Source organism: Peromyscus maniculatus, chromosome 23 (genome assembly GCF_049852395.1).
Source record: "Peromyscus maniculatus bairdii isolate BWxNUB_F1_BW_parent chromosome 23, HU_Pman_BW_mat_3.1, whole genome shotgun sequence".
NCBI classification, from domain to species: domain Eukaryota; kingdom Metazoa; phylum Chordata; class Mammalia; order Rodentia; family Cricetidae; genus Peromyscus; species Peromyscus maniculatus.
Window position 1 is genome coordinate 15673683 of NC_134874.1, and position 15226 is coordinate 15688908.

The 15226-nt window shown below is 55.2% G+C and overlaps 1 protein-coding gene across 2 annotated transcripts in view; it reads right to left on the minus strand.

Moving 5' to 3' along the window:
• Vps37b (VPS37B subunit of ESCRT-I) overlaps nt 1-15226 on the minus strand; it is a 29451-nt gene continuing 14225 nt past the window's right edge. For both annotated transcript variants that reach the window (XM_076560515.1, XM_076560516.1), the window contains exons 2-4: nt 5597-5768; nt 2919-3001; nt 1-2046 (exon numbers count right to left, since the gene is read on the minus strand). In XM_076560515.1, coding sequence (XP_076416630.1) covers nt 1546-2046; nt 2919-3001; nt 5597-5768 — 756 coding nt within the window. In that variant the 3' untranslated portion in view covers nt 1-1545. The remainder of the gene's footprint in view (nt 2047-2918; nt 3002-5596; nt 5769-15226) is intronic.

A 15226-nucleotide genomic window follows, 5' to 3' on the forward strand; every position in this document is an offset into this window, starting at 1 on the left:
TGAAACGAATAATTCTCAATTTATTAAGAGTTCTACAGCTTTACAACCCTGTGCCAGCTGTGGCCCTGGGCAGTGATGGCAAGGTCAGCCTGGCAGCCCCTTCCCACTCCACCTGGAGCTCGAATCCGGGGCGTTCCTGGTGGCACCGGAATCAAGGTGGCATACAGCTTTGTCTCTTTACAGAACAGTTCCGGGGGGGAGGAGTCCAAGTCCATGATCAGAGGACAGGACTTGGGGACAAAGGCTGGTGTCCCTCCCTGCCAGGGACAGGCTCTCTAACCAGCTCTGCCTTGACTCTGTCACCTTGGGTGGCAGCCAGCTGGCAGGGTGAGGGGTGGCTCTAAGGTCTGCCCACAGGCACACAGCCCTCTTCCGGGAGCAGGGATGGTGCTGCCCCTCCCCGACCTGGGCCTGGGAACTCTGCACATGGCACCCGCAGATGAGATCCCAGAAAGGAAGGAGCCGCTGCTGCCAATCCCGTGTGGGGGGCTTCCCCAAGCCCCTCCTACGCCCTCGGCCAACACCCCAGCACTCAGCGATGGCAGAGAACACCGTCCGGGAGTACCCCGGTTGAAGGTGGATGGGCCTTCTCTGACCAATCACAGAGCAGGGAGACCCGCCAGGGCCCTGCCTAACTGGGGGCCCAACAGGGCAGCCATGGCCGGCACACTGCGGGCATCCGAGTCCTGGCACCAAGTGAAGCTAAGGCACAGCGCGGGCACTGGCCGACGGGACCATGCACGGCTCTCCGGACAGGAAGCGGCGGCACTCAATAAATCTGCATTTTGAACCAGCTCGAAACAGTATCTGCATTTTTTTAAAAAAGTTTCCCTGAATGGTCTTGAGAGTGTCAAAAGTTTTCTTTCCAAATATAAAACAGGAAAATTACAAGTGTAGTAAAAACACGGAGTATTTTTTTCACAGAAACCGTCATGAGGCTTGAGGTGTGAGGGGAGGGCCAAGTCCAGCTCACACTGGCCTCCCACCCAGAGCCACAGCTCTCCTGGCCTCTGCACACAGCAGCCAAGTGCAAAGCCTGCCCACGGCCTTGAACCAGGAGAGCATCCAGTCTGGCGGGAGGGAGAAGGGACTGATGGCCTGCTGGCACAGACCACAGCCCAGCTGCCCGGCCAGGCCGGCCCGTGCAAACCAGGCCTCACAGCGCCACAGCGGCTGGCGGGCCAAGACTTGAAAATGAAACAGATATCGTTAACCATGCTTATTAAATAAAGCTGCAACCGGAGGGCCGTGATTCCAAATCAGAGAATGCTCAAGTCCATCAACACTAGATACTTAGACATCACACCCGGAGCACAGACTGATGTGATGAACGGGCCTGTGGCCTGGCACCAACAGAACCCCCTTGGTCCACAAAACTCCTTCTCTATTACTTACCACGGACCTACAGTTCTAAAGTCAGATGGACACACTGGCCCCGGGCACCCACGCCACCGGCCCAGATGCTGGACTCCGCGGCCTCCGTTTGCAGAGCCTGGCACGGCAGGCATGGGGGTGTCTTGCAGGAAGAAGAGACCCTGGCGGAGCTCACTGGAGGATGAAGCCTGGCTGGTGTGGAGCCAGCCGTGGAGGGGGTCTCTGGGGCAGGGCTGGCGGGTACGGTGACACCAGCTGTGCCGAGAATCCTTGCTGAGAGGGGAGGCCCACCCTGGGGGGCAGAGGCGGGCACTGTAATCCTGGGTATGGAGACGCCTGTCCTGAGCCTGTCATGGCAGCCGTGAACGGGGTGGCTACGTGTCCTGCAGGCACCGGGGGTGGAGGCGGGGGGATGCGCCGCGGCATGACACAAGGGAGCCCGGTGGCGGCGGCCTCCAGAGGCGGGTAGGGCAGGGGGGTGGCAGTTGATGGCTCGGGCACCCTGGGAGGTACTGGGGCCCCGGCCTGGGGGAGTCTCTGTCCCTTCAGCACCAGCTCCTGGAGCTTCTCCACTTTCACACGTCGCGTGTGAGCCAGCTTCCGCTTGCTCTGGTAGACGTCGATGAAGGCATCCAGGGGCAGCTCCCCATCCAGAAACTTCTCGGCCATGTTCTATAAGCAGCAGGAGGAAGCTGGTTAGAAGACAGGCCAGCCAACTGTTAGGAAGCAGGCGCCCTTCACAGTCCAGGCAATGGGGAAGGGGTCCTCTGTTCCCTGCAGCACCCCATCCGGGAATACGCCTCAATGCCTGTCTTCTGAGCTGGGCCTGGGTGACGCTGGCAGGAGCCACCACCAAGCAGAGTCACAGCAGGATGAGGGGGTGGTCCTGCTGTTGGCCACCCTCCAGAATCACAACAGATGGCGGGGCTGGCTGGCCTTGCTGTACAAGGCCACAGCCCTGAGCCACCACACAGCTCTCTCCTCCAGAGACGTCCCTGCCCAGGCTCTGCCCTCTGGTTTCCACCTGGCTGCACCTGACCAAATGACCCCCCCCCCCCCCCCCCGAACAGGTCAGCAGCAGAGAACCCTGCCTGTGGCTATCAGGGCCCACCAAAGCCTAACGGTTAGTCAGACCAGCGTAGCCTGACCTGGGCGACCTGCGCCAGCCCTGATTCACTTCCTCCCTGACAGGGCTCTGGCCATGCATTCAGCCAGCCGTGTCTGGAAGGCGCTGCAGCGACCAGCTGACTCACTGACCACAGCAGACGCCTCTCAGCCACTGGCACCCAAGACTGGCAGGGCATCACACACACCCTCCTCTGGGTCAGCGCTGAACTGCCTGCCTCCTTGCCCTCTGGACCCCTGCCTAGCACGTGCTCTAGCCAATGTCCCCACTTGCCCTCAGCCCCGTGTGCTTGGGAAATGCCACCTCTCGGCAGAGGAGGTGTGGGGTTCCCGTGTCCTGAAGGAAACAGGTCCACTGACTGGACAGGGTGACCCAGAAACGCGGCCCGAGGTAGTCCCACAAGGTCGTCCAGCCTTACCTCAGTGTCTTCCTCAATCTTGGCTCCTTCTGCTTGAAGAAGTGCTAACAGGGTCTCCAAGGAAGCACTGTTGGACTGTTTATCTGGGAAAGCAAGAAATACCACGGCATGAGGCAGGGCATCCCACGAGGACGCTTTCAGTTTCCTTGTTAGAGAAAGTGTGTGTGTGTTTCGTTTTTGAGACGGGGTTTCTCTGGGTAGCCCTGGCTGTCCTAAAACTCAGAGATCAGCCTGCCTCCAGAGTGCTGGGATTAAAGGCGTGCACCACCAAGAAAGTCATTTTACCTAGAAAGGCAACAGGAGCAGACTTTCCAGGGTCTGAAAGCAAAGCCTCAAATACACCAGGGGGACTGCAAGGGACAGGTCCCAGGAGGCAGAGCAGGCCAGCACCCCACCTCAGAGCGCAGGCCAGCACCCCACCTCAGAGTGCAGGCCAGCACCCCACCTCAGAGCGCAGGCCAGCATCTGTCCAGGGGCTGGCTGCTTCCCATGTGTGACTACACTAATCATCCGGGCTTTCTCCAGCACTGAGGGTTAAACAAGGGCTTCACATGCAGAGGCGGGCAGTCTGCCACTGGCCTCCATCTGCATCCCACCCACTCATACGGTAAGATACAACCTCACTAAACTGGCCAGGTGGCCTGAACCTTGAAGTCCTCCTCCTACAGCGGCAGGCCTTTGTCACCATTCAAAGGAGCATTTCCTACCTTTTCTCCTATCAGGCCCCATTTTTGACCGATACCTTAATCTAGCACACACTCAAGCCTTAGGTCTTAGATTAGAAAACGAAGGAGGGGCTGGAGAGAAGGCGGAGTTAAGAGCACTTCCTGCTCCCCCAGAGGACCTGGCTTCAGTTCCTAGCACCCACATCAGGTAACATACATTCACACAGACACCTACATAAAGATCAATCTTAAAAAACAGACACACCATCTGAATAAAACCCCAGTACTTCCCCCACCAGGTCAGGCCAGAAGAGACCTCCCCGAAGGCTCCACCATGTCCGTTCTCCCTTCCGCTTTCAGGGTTGGCCTCTGCAGCAGACAGGGCTGTCCTGGCTCTGCAGCCCGAGTGTGCTCTGGCTACCTGCCTCAACTCAGCATCACCTCCTGCTCAGTCTAGACACTAGGTGGATCTGAGGTTCATTTCTTTTCAAAGCTGCCACTCCACTGTGTCAACACCATGCCCCAGCACGCACTCTGCAGATGGACACTGAAGATTATTCTTCAACTTACTGATTCTACCAAAACAAAAACCAACCAACCAACCGAAAACCCAGTGTCTGTGCTGGTCCTCGTGGACATGGCGTTCCCTTCCACGGGCGCGTGCCCCAGTGTCCCTGAGTCACAGGCTATACTTTGTGTTCAGAAGGCCGGGCCACGGGGCTCTTCCAAAATGGCGTCCCAAACCAGCATTGGGTATTGCTAGTCTTTTCAATTTTCCTTCCGTTCTGGGTGGGTGTTGGTAACTTTACTGATGTTACAGAGACAGAAGGAACTAGAACAAACAGCAGCCACCACTAAAGTTCACAAAAGAAGGTGATTTTGGTTTTCATTTTTGAGACAGGGTATCGCTATGTAGCCCTGACTGGCCCAGAACTCATTCTGTAGACCAGGCTGGCCTAGAACTCAGAGAGATCCACCTGCCTCTGCCTCCCAAGTGCTGAGATTAAAGGTGTGCGCCACCACACCTGGCTCCTACAAGAGTTCTTCTCCCTCCCTTTAATAGTTTATTTTTATTTTATATGTACTGATGTTTTGCTTGCATGGAGGTCTGTGTGATGCTGTCAGATCCTCTGGAACTGGAGTTACAGACAGTTGTGAGCTGCCATGTGGGTGCTGGGAATTGAACCTGGGTCCTCTGGAAGAGCAGCCAGTGTTCTTAACCACTGAGTCATCTCTCTCTAGCCCCAAGGTCTTTTTTTCTTTTTGGTTTTTTGAGACAGGTTTGTCTGTGTAGCTTTGGTGCCTGTCCTGGAACTCACTTTGTAGACCAGCCTGGTCTCGAACTCACAGAGATCCACCTGCCTCTGCCTCCCAAGTGCTGAGATTAAAGGCGTGCGACACTACTGCCTGGCCTCCCCAAGGTTTCTTAATCTAAAGCCCCATGAACCTGTAAGAAGTGCTGAGGTTGCTGATTTACACCCGCAATTCCAGCACTTGGGAGGTAGAAGCAGCAAGGTTCTACCTTCCTAGAGCACGCACGCGCGCACGCACGCACGCACGCACGCACGCACACACGCACACACTCAGTCCCTCCGTCTCTGCACAAAGGTGAGACTCGCCATGACATCTCAGCACGACGCTGCAGTGATAAGCTCTCTGGCCATCTAGAACCGCACGCTTCTGACCCACCGCCAGGACTCAGAAGGCTGCCTTTTCTCCTCCGCTACCTGGAGCGGGTGCAGTCTTCAATTTAGAAAGTGGCTCGGCCCTGACCCAGCACCAGTGTGATTTACACACACACCACTGCTTGTTACGGCCCTGACCCAGCACCAGTGTGATTTACACACACACACACACACACACACACACACACACACACACCACTGCTTGTTACGGCCGAGTCTTTGTCGTGGCCTCGAGTTTTCCCAGGTCATTTTCCTGGCAGGGTTATCGCTTGAACTATGTAGCCTTCCAGCAACTCTTTAGTGTCAAAGCTCGCTTGAGGAGAGTTACCTAGCTTGGTCTTCTTTATCTGATAGGCCTCAAAGAGAACCTGGAGCTCCTGGTATTTTTGAGTCAGGCGAGCTTTCTGAGCGTCCAGTTGGGGCTGGTACAAAAGGTTAGCCTCTGCCAGGCTCCGGTTGCTGGCCAGCGTCATCTCTTTGTTAAGCTGAACAGTCTGCGTCTGCAAGAAACACACACGAGGCTGGTGAGACCCACAGAGCTCAGTTCACGGGCAAGTGCTAGGTACCCCCTCCCACATCCTCCCCCCCCTCCCCCCGCCTTGCCCCGCTCTCCCAGAAGGCTCCACCTGCTGGGCAGAGACTCCTGCCCCTCCGCCTTCTTGTGGGCGCTCCCCCCAGTCAAAGGGCAAGGCCTGCTTCCCCTCCCAACGGTTCAGCGCAGGACTCTGGCGTCCGTGGCTGCACTGCCTTGAATTCTGGCCAGCTGCTGCTGTGCTGGCGGAACCCAACAGCTGTGACGGCGCAGGCAGGACTGTCCAGGAAATCAGGGCCACTTTTATCGGAGGGGTCTAAGCTGGCAGGATGCCAACGTATGCTTCATCGGCCTCGGATCAAAGGAGCCCAGCCGGGCAGAGAGAGAATTGTGTTTACAGTGACCGATCCTCCCATGTTTCCCACGCCCCGCAGCCCCGCTCCTGGGTCATCCCATCAGCAAAGCCAACCCACAGGGACGGGGTAACTGTGCCTGCCCATCAGGCTTCTCCTCACTGACTCACGGCTATCCGGCTGACAGATACCGGAAGCTGGCTGTGCGGACCTTGGGGCAGGAGGCTGTGAGGGGTTAAGACAAAGCCCGGCCACAGTCTGTTCGAAGACCATTTCCCTATTTCCTCACTCGGGACATGCTTCCTCTCCCCAGCCTGCCCACTGCCGCCTCACTCTGCATTTTCAGTTCACCCCCTCACCAAGGCGAGGTGTCCACACCTCTCCCGGCAGCTCATCAACCCCACCCAGCCATCGGTTTTCCCGTGAAAATCGTCTGCCACCCCACCCAGGCTATTTTTGCGAAGACTTCCTTCCTCTCCGCATGCTGTATATAGTCCTCTGCTCCCCCACCTCCCACCAGGTACCGGGTGGGATTGCACAGCGCACTCGCACACGGCACACACAGCAGAGACAGGGAACCCCCAGAACAAGGGAAAAGCCCTTGATTGTTGGGTACCCGATCCCCACGCAGGAGGCACTTGTTCAGCTAGGACCACAGGCCCTAACGACCACAGTCCTCCGAAATCGGAGAGGACCCCAGTCCCAAAGCCACTTGACCCCCCCTCCATCTCAACACTGTAAAACAAGAGCCCGCAGCACCCCAAGGCTGGTGGTGGGGACACCTTTCTCTCTCTCTGCTGCTTAAGCAAGCAGGGAGAGCCCCAGCAAGGGAAAACGGTACTTTAAGGAGGGTCCTGGGAGGCAGGTAGGGCTCCTGGGCCCCATCTACCCCAGAGGCACCCCGAGCTCTCTGTGGGCTCCGTGGACTGAAAGCCACATGAATCTTGCCTTCCACTGTTAAACTGTTGGGAAGAACCAACAAAAATAAACCGTGTCCATCCACTCTGGCACTTCTCATGAAACTAAACATGGAAATACCATTTGACCCAGAAACTGTACTTCTGGGCATTCATCCAGAGAAACAAAAGCTCAGGTGTATAAACACACACACACACACACACACACACACACACACACACACACACACACACTCTTCTGCACTTGAATTTCCCAGATTTGTTCAAAATAATCTAAAACTTGAAGCAGTCAGCTCTGACACATCCATACCATGGAATACTATTCGGCAATGAAAAGGGAGAGCACACTCATTCTTGGAACAACCCGAATAAACCCAAGGAATCACATGGAGTGAAAAAATCCAACCCTGAAGGGCCATGTATCCCATGATTCTACACATCCAGTAGTCTCAGATACCAAAATGGAGAGGTATGGGGTTTGTGACGAGGCAGAGGGCTATGAGCAGACAACCTCTGATTGGTGACAGACGTCTCCATTCTGTATCCTGTTGGGACCAGGGTCAATACCCTGGCTGTGAGAATGTAATGTGTTAGAACTTTGCCAGAATCTACCACTGGGGGAGGGGATGAGGGACACATTTGAATCTATGGTTCCAGCAAAATCAAGCTTGGTCATAAGCAAACAAACTGCTGTGGGCCCCTCCTGCTCCCCCCAACCCAGTGCTGCCTTATGAGAGGCAGGGGCATGTTCAACTCACAATCGTCCTGCCTCGGCCTCCCAAGTACAGAGATGGAGACACCATGACCCACCCTCGTCAAGTCATGCGGCTTATACACGCCAATACTGACACTGTAATTAATTCTCTGTTCCATAGCATCTGCTGAAAAGCCGCCCTCTTCCAGGCCTAAGGTAGGCAGAGAAAACTCAGGAGAACAGGAACACTCTCAGGAAAGCGACATCAACGGAACCGAGTCTTCCACCCTCTCTGTAAGGCCACTCCTGCCTCTTCCCTGCTGGCTGAGAACAGACTCTGGAGCTGGCCTGTTCTTCACGCTCTTGCTCAGAGCTTCCGACTGTCCTAAACTCACAGCCATCCACCGCCGCTGCACTCTTTCTACAGTAAGAAATGGCTCTTCTTGCTCACCGTCTGTCACGTCCCATCAAAACCCAAGCTAGTAGATGGTCCTTGGCACACGAGACCCCAGGACACAGGGACCACCCAGTGAAATCTGCTGATCCACCAGTACGCACACACACACCCCCCCCCTTACAAACAAACCAAAAATCATCTGCTTGCTGGTTAATTGTGGGCAAGGCCCTGGGTCCATCGCTACCATCAAACAACAATGCAAAAGGTAACAAAATATGGAGTAGGAAAAAGGGAGCCGTCGTCAGGGGACAGAGAGCATTGTACTCAAGAGCTTTGTGCGCCCGCCGAGCTCTCTAAGAATGTCACTTGAGTCTAAGCCTATCTGAGGGCACATGGGGTCACACACTGTGGGTAGTTTCCAAAGCAGAATGTCCCTACAAGTTCTCAGCAGAAGCAACACAGTGGACTCAGGGTCGTGAGGTGGGCGTGGGAGAGGTGGCATTCAAGTACTTGCCTTGGCATCCTTAAATGCAGCTCACAACAGCGGCTACCAATCAGAATGCTCCTGAAAGGGGGCGTTGGAAAGCCCATGGGCTGGGGCACAGCTCGGCAGCGGAGCACCCGCCTAGCATGCGTTCAGCTACACACACCCTAAATCCACACCGACCACTGCCAGCCCGTGTCTGGAGGGGCCCAGGCAAAGACACTTTCCCAAACTCTCAGGGGATCCCACCATGCAGCTACACTGAGACCCACCACTTTAGCTTCTCTATGAAATGCAAATACAAAAATATCTTGTTCCCGCAGGGTACAGTCAGGACCGCTCGCCCTACATAGCACAGAGTCCTGGGAGGAAACACGGGACGCCTGTGCTAAAAACAAGGCACCCTGATGGGAGCGTACGTACGCCAGAGCCACCCACCGAGAAAGGCAGCCAGACAACTCCCACCGACGACGGCAGCCGGGCTGTTAAACCGGCTGTATTTTTTATACCCTTTGGGCCAGCTGGTGGCTTTTATGTGAACAAGGCTGGTGGCCTAAGTGGCCACCCGGAGAACGTCCCCAACCTCCAGAGACAAGGGCAGCAAGGACAAGGGTCGGGAGTGCCGTGGCCGGGCGGACCTTCTTTTCCTAGCTTTTGTAACTTTGGCAGAGACGGGGGGGGGGGGGGGGGGGGGGGCGGGCGGGGGGGCGCCCGTGGCCGGAGGGAGGGACCAGGGAAGTTCAGCGGGGCCACCCTGGCCCAGTAACGGATCTGAGAACACAGAGGGATGTCCACTTTAGCAAATGTCAGGCTTAACAAGAATCCAATCTGCTCACACCCTTGTCCTCCTGACAGCGACGGCGTGTGTCCCACCAACTGGGACGGGCAGTGGCCGGGGCCCTTGACCTTTTCCCACGGCCCACCCTCCTTCTTAACCATAAAGAAATCTTTTCAGGAAACCATTTCTCTGTGGTGAAGGACCATTTCTGTAAATGTTCTCAGTTTCACTTCGCCTTCCCTTTCCTCCTACGGGAAAATGATCGGTGCGTGACATTGATCGGGGGCCCATTTGCATGGCTACTTCTGGCCCTGAGCTTGAGGAAGGCTGTCTGGACCAGCTGCCCAGAGTTAGTTAACATGGCCGCCCCGGCCTGGTGGAATCAGTTCACTTTCAAACTCTTTCTAATTTAATCTATTTTAATTTTCTATTTTAATCACTTGATTCATTTTAACAGAGAAACAAGTCATTTCCTTACCTTAAAAACAAACACAAACAAAGCCCCACCTCCCTGAGGTTAGTGCAGACAGAAGGCAGACCCCCGGGGAAATAAGGGCCTCCCTTTTATTATTATTATAAAGACGAAGGGGGGAGGGGCAGCTGGGGAGAGTGCACAGGTCAAGAGCCGGAGGACTGGGGTCAGATCCCAGCCCACGATGAGCGAGGTGTGTCTCAGGCTGTGACTCCAGTGTTGAGGTGAGGAGCTGGCAGAGCCTGGAGCTCCGGGCCGGCCAGGCCAGCCAGTGGGTGAGCGCAGGTTCAATGAGACCTAGTCTCAAAGGATATGGAGGGAGAAAGTGCAAACCCCAGGGCTGATGGCTGGCCTCCATCGGTGCGCGTGCACGCACACACGCAGGTACACACGCACACACGCAGGTACACACGCACACACGCCACACCAAAAGGGACACTGACTGAAAAGAGACCCATTAGAAAATAAACCCCCGTCGGGCGGTGGTGGCGCACGCCTTTAATCCCAACACTCGGGAGGCAGAGGCAGGCGGATCTCTGAGTTTGAGCCCAGCCTGGTCTACAGAGTGAGCTCCAGGACAGCTAGAGCTACACAGAGAAACCCTGTCTCGAAAAACAAAACAAAACAAAACAAAAAGAAAATAAACCCCCCAAGCAGCAGACAGATGTAGCTCCCTCCCTGTGCCCACACCACGCTTACAGCCGGGACACAGACAGGGACAGAGACACGAGACTCCCTGAAGCCCCGCTGGCTAGGGCCAGGTCAAAGGCCGAGTTTCCAGTGGACGCTGTCCAAACCAGCTACTTCTCCAACATGAAGTTCTGACCCAAGCCGACCAGGGCTTGGCTCCCTCGTCTGTAATTATAACCATGTCTTCCTCAATGCCAAGGCCGGCGAGTCTGTCTTCTTCATGGAAAACTACTCCTGGCAGGGAGTCCCTGACTCCCGCCTTACACACAGGATGACCTCAGCATGAGCCACATGAGCAAATACGAACACATGAATGGAAAAATCTCTTTATTTCGTTTTTCCACACAGGGTTTCTCTGTGTAGTTTTGGAGCCTGTCCTGGAACTCACTCTGTAGCCCAGGCTGGCCTCGAACTCAGAGATCCGCCTGCCTCTGCCTCCCAAGCACTAGGATTAAAGGCGTGCCGCCACAGTCTAGTTGGAAATTCTTAACAGTCCTGGAAGTCTGTCAGATGATGCAATCCAGTGAGCACGGGGACCCGACTGGGTCACCTCTGACCTGTCACTCTGCAGGACAGTGTGTGCACAAGGTGTGCAACGTGGCTATATTTAACAAGCAAACATGTTACTGGGCAATAAACCGAAGTCCCACACCTGGCAGATAGGACACTTCCCACCAGATCTGTTCACGTGACTCCTAGGTCCCCACTGTCCTGCCCACACCTCTGCCTGCCAAGCCTGGCAATGGCTCTGAGCTGCCTTTATAGCTAAACTGAGCGGGCCCCACCCCAAACCAGACCCTCACCCTCAATGCTCTCTGCGGCCTCTTCGAGTGACAGAACTGTGGCCACAACCCAGGGAGCTGGCCGCAACAAGGAGTGAGGGACGAAGACCGGCGTTCTCCTGGGTTCTCCTGGACCCTCCAGGGACCACAGGCACATCATGCCAGGCTCCTGGCCCCCGGACTGTGCCACACACATCCCTGTTTTGAGGCCACAGGGCACTAGCACAGGGCTGGCATCTAGTCCCCCAGGTGTAGTGGGCAGCCATTCCAGCTTTGATCTGGAAGTTCCAACCCCCAATGAGGCTGCTGTAACTGTCACGCCTACAAGGCGGGGCCAAGGGAGGACCCTGAGCCGAGCAGAGCTCCAGAGAACTGAGATACACCTTCCCCCTGTGACCTACCTATCCATCCCTTCATTTGTAAGTTGTGCCACATTTGTAAACGTTCCTTTTAACTACGCGGAGCGGCCTTAATCATTTCACCAACACCCAGGTGCACCCTGGTTCCGGCGGTCCCTCCAAGTCAACGGACTGAACTATGCCTCTAAGATGGAAGAAGGGTGGGTGCCTCTCTCACAAGGAGACTCGGCAGGTCTCGCAGGCTCTCCCTCATGCTGTCCTCCTCCCAAACTTGTCCCCAGAGAGGAATCAATCTCAGCCAAGCACTCCCTTTTCCCACCAGGAATCCCTCCATCCAGTGTGCCGTGTCTGGCCAGAAGTCTGCTTTCCCTATGCGGGGAGGCCCTAAGAGCTCAGTCACCTGTCTGATGAGGACACTCGGCCCCTTCAGAGCACAACTACATGCCCTGTGTGGTGCTCCCTGTGAGATCCCAACACTCCAGATACTGGAGGACAGCTGCAAGTTCAAGGCCATCTCTCTCTCTCTCTCTCTCTCTCTCTCTCTCTCTCTCTCTCTCTCTCTCTCTCTCTCTCACACACACACACACACACACACACACACACACACACACACACACACAGCCACCAGCTCCTCTGAAGGGTGGAGACCTTAACTGTCTACAGCTTGGGTGGCATTATAGATTAATGTTGGTGACTGCCTGTCATCGTGGTTTGCCACAGCTAGAAATAAAGGGGAAAGCGTAAGATTATGATGGTGATTGCCAAGACAGACCCCAGCACACGAGACACGGGGTGGCTTGATGAAGCCCTGCCAGCTGACGGTCAACCCTCCCCACTTGCAAGGCTTGACGGGCATGTGAAAGCCGAGTTAACCACGACAGCCCCGAGGTCACTGCCATTTACCCATTTATTTAAAAAGGATGGACACCTTACAGGCTGCCTTACCCAGGGGTCAGCGCTGAGGCCTCCGCACACAGAACAGAAGGGCGCACACAGACACGTGTATGCAACAACACTACCTAAAAGGAAGAGCTGTCGATCTGAGGAGGGGAACACAGGAAGGACTGGAGGACGAAAGGGAGGGAGGGAGAGAAAGTGTGTAATTCTATTTTAATTGAAAGTGTATTTTAAAAACCACAAGCAATTGCTCATCCTGGTCAGTCACAACATGCTCCAACTCAGTAACTGGTCGTGAGTTCATTCCCTCATTTTTTCAAGAAACACACAGGACGCCCATCGAGCAGACGACGATCTGGAAGCAGCCCAGACCTCCAGTCTCGTGGTCAAGACCATGGCGTGCAGAGGCCCCGCTAGCTGGGCACTGGCCCAGTCGGGGATGGGTCTTGTCACTAGCGGCGTGGGCCTTGTCCAACAGCACCGTGCCCGAGTGACAGCCTGGACGGCGGAGGGGAAACCAAGCAGCCGTGATCAGGGAGCTTTAGGAGCTGACTGAAAACGTCACGGCGGCCACACAGTGCCGTACGTGCTAACTTCTAGTTGGGTTCTGTGCCCTGCTGGGATGCTGTGGAAGGTTTTGGCTAAGTGTGTTTTCTGCGTGGTTTGGCCAGGAACAAATGGAGACGTGAGTTCACTACCCTCCACTTCCAAATTCTAACAGCCACCCGGAAGTCACCATCACTCCAGTCTAACTTTTTTATTTCCACACACAGAGCAGCCACGGAGAATGCCGCAGCCACGTGCAAACCTATTCCAGGTTCGTGTAAAGGGCTGGACACCGAGGCAGAGTCTTGCCCACACCGGAGGACCCATCCATCCACACTGGGTCACCACACTTCACTTTTCAAGAATCTTAGAGCAGCCCCCTGTCATTCACCCTTGGAAGTGTGGTGCGTGCCGGTAGGGCGGCGCACGCCTTTAATCCCAGCACCCGGGAACCATGCCGAGCAATTCTGTAACCCTGGCTCGGATGCCACAATCACTCCCGAAAACTGACACTACTTCTTCAACACCAGCCATCACCTGCAGTGGAGACTGAACTCGGCAGAGCTTTCGGCCTTCCTTGGTCACGTGAGAAACAACGGACACAGGAACAGGGTATTTCCCTTCCCTATCACCCTTTACAGACAACTTCTGAAACAAGCCTGGTGGCTTATGCCTGTCATCCCAGCACTCCGAGGCTAAGGCAGGAGGATTGCTTGATTACAGTGGGAGACTTTTTGTCTCAAAAGACCAGCAAAAACAAAAGCCAAACAAACGAAACCAACTTCTGGGAGGGAGGGACAGAGAGGGAGGGAGAGGGAGGGAAGGAGGGAGGGAGGGAGGAGAGAGGGAGGGAGAGGGAGGGAAGGAGGGAGGGAGGGAGGGAAGGAGGGAGGGAGGGAGGGAGGGGGCATCCGCTAACGTCAGGTGACTTGTGATCAGTGTAAAGCTCTCTGTAACCCGATGCCAAGGAGCAACCTCAGCTTTGCTCCACTCTGCCATCCACAGCAAAGGGTCGAGACTGCACAGAGTCCTTAACACCGCAGGCCTGCAGACCCAGCAGCAGGGCGAACGGCGGCCTGCGGTCCCGAGGGCACGTGCTCTGCAGTGACACCAGGCCGCATGAGACCTATCTCACCCATCTTCCGAACGCCAATCACCAGGTCACAGCTTTACGTTGTGGGTTCTTTGTAACGGTATGTTCATGTGTGTCTGTGTGGGTACGCATGAGGGAGGGCTGGAGCAGGAGCAGGAGCAGTGCGTGTTCTTAACCTCAGCCATCTCTTCAGCCACGTTAGGTGGTGGTGGTGGTGGTGGTTGTTATTACTATTATTATTATTATTATTATTATTATTATTATTGAGACAGGGTTTCTCTTATAGTCTTGGCTGTCCTGGATCTCACTCTGTAGCCCAGGCTGGCCTCGAACTCAGAGATCCACCTGCCTCTGCCTCCCGAGTGCTGGGATTAAAAGTGTGCACCACCGCCGCCTGGCCTATTATTTTTATATTACATAGTGTGTGTGTGTTTGTGTTTGTGTGTGTGTGTGTGTGTGTGTGTGTGTGTGTGCATGAGGGGAGTCAGAAGACAACTTGTACGAGCTGGTTCTCTCATTCTATCGTCAAACTCAGGTGGTCCTAAGACTTGGAGGTAGTCACCTTTACCCTCTGAGACATCTTGCTGACCCTGCGGTTACTAGAAAGTTCAAATTCATCTCCCATTCAGAAAGACAGATGCCAGTCCCCGACTGACTTTGGGTTTTCAGAGGCCTGTGATCCGAGCCTACAGGGGAGTCCCCCACAGGTCTGCTACTGCAGTCTGATGCGGCCTATTTCAATTCAGATCCCCCTTCGCTTTCCTGAGAAGAAGTGAACAGTTGCAGAGTCAGGCTGCCTGACACCGTGACAAGCGGGAAGATCTGACTGTACAGAAACTCAGTGCAGCGCGCTTCAGCGCTGCAGAACATTATGAAACTGTCCTAAAATACGACTGTCCGGGGGCTGAGTGAAACCATCTCCAAGACGACAGCCCACTCAGGAAGGAGCTCACCAGCTGCTTAT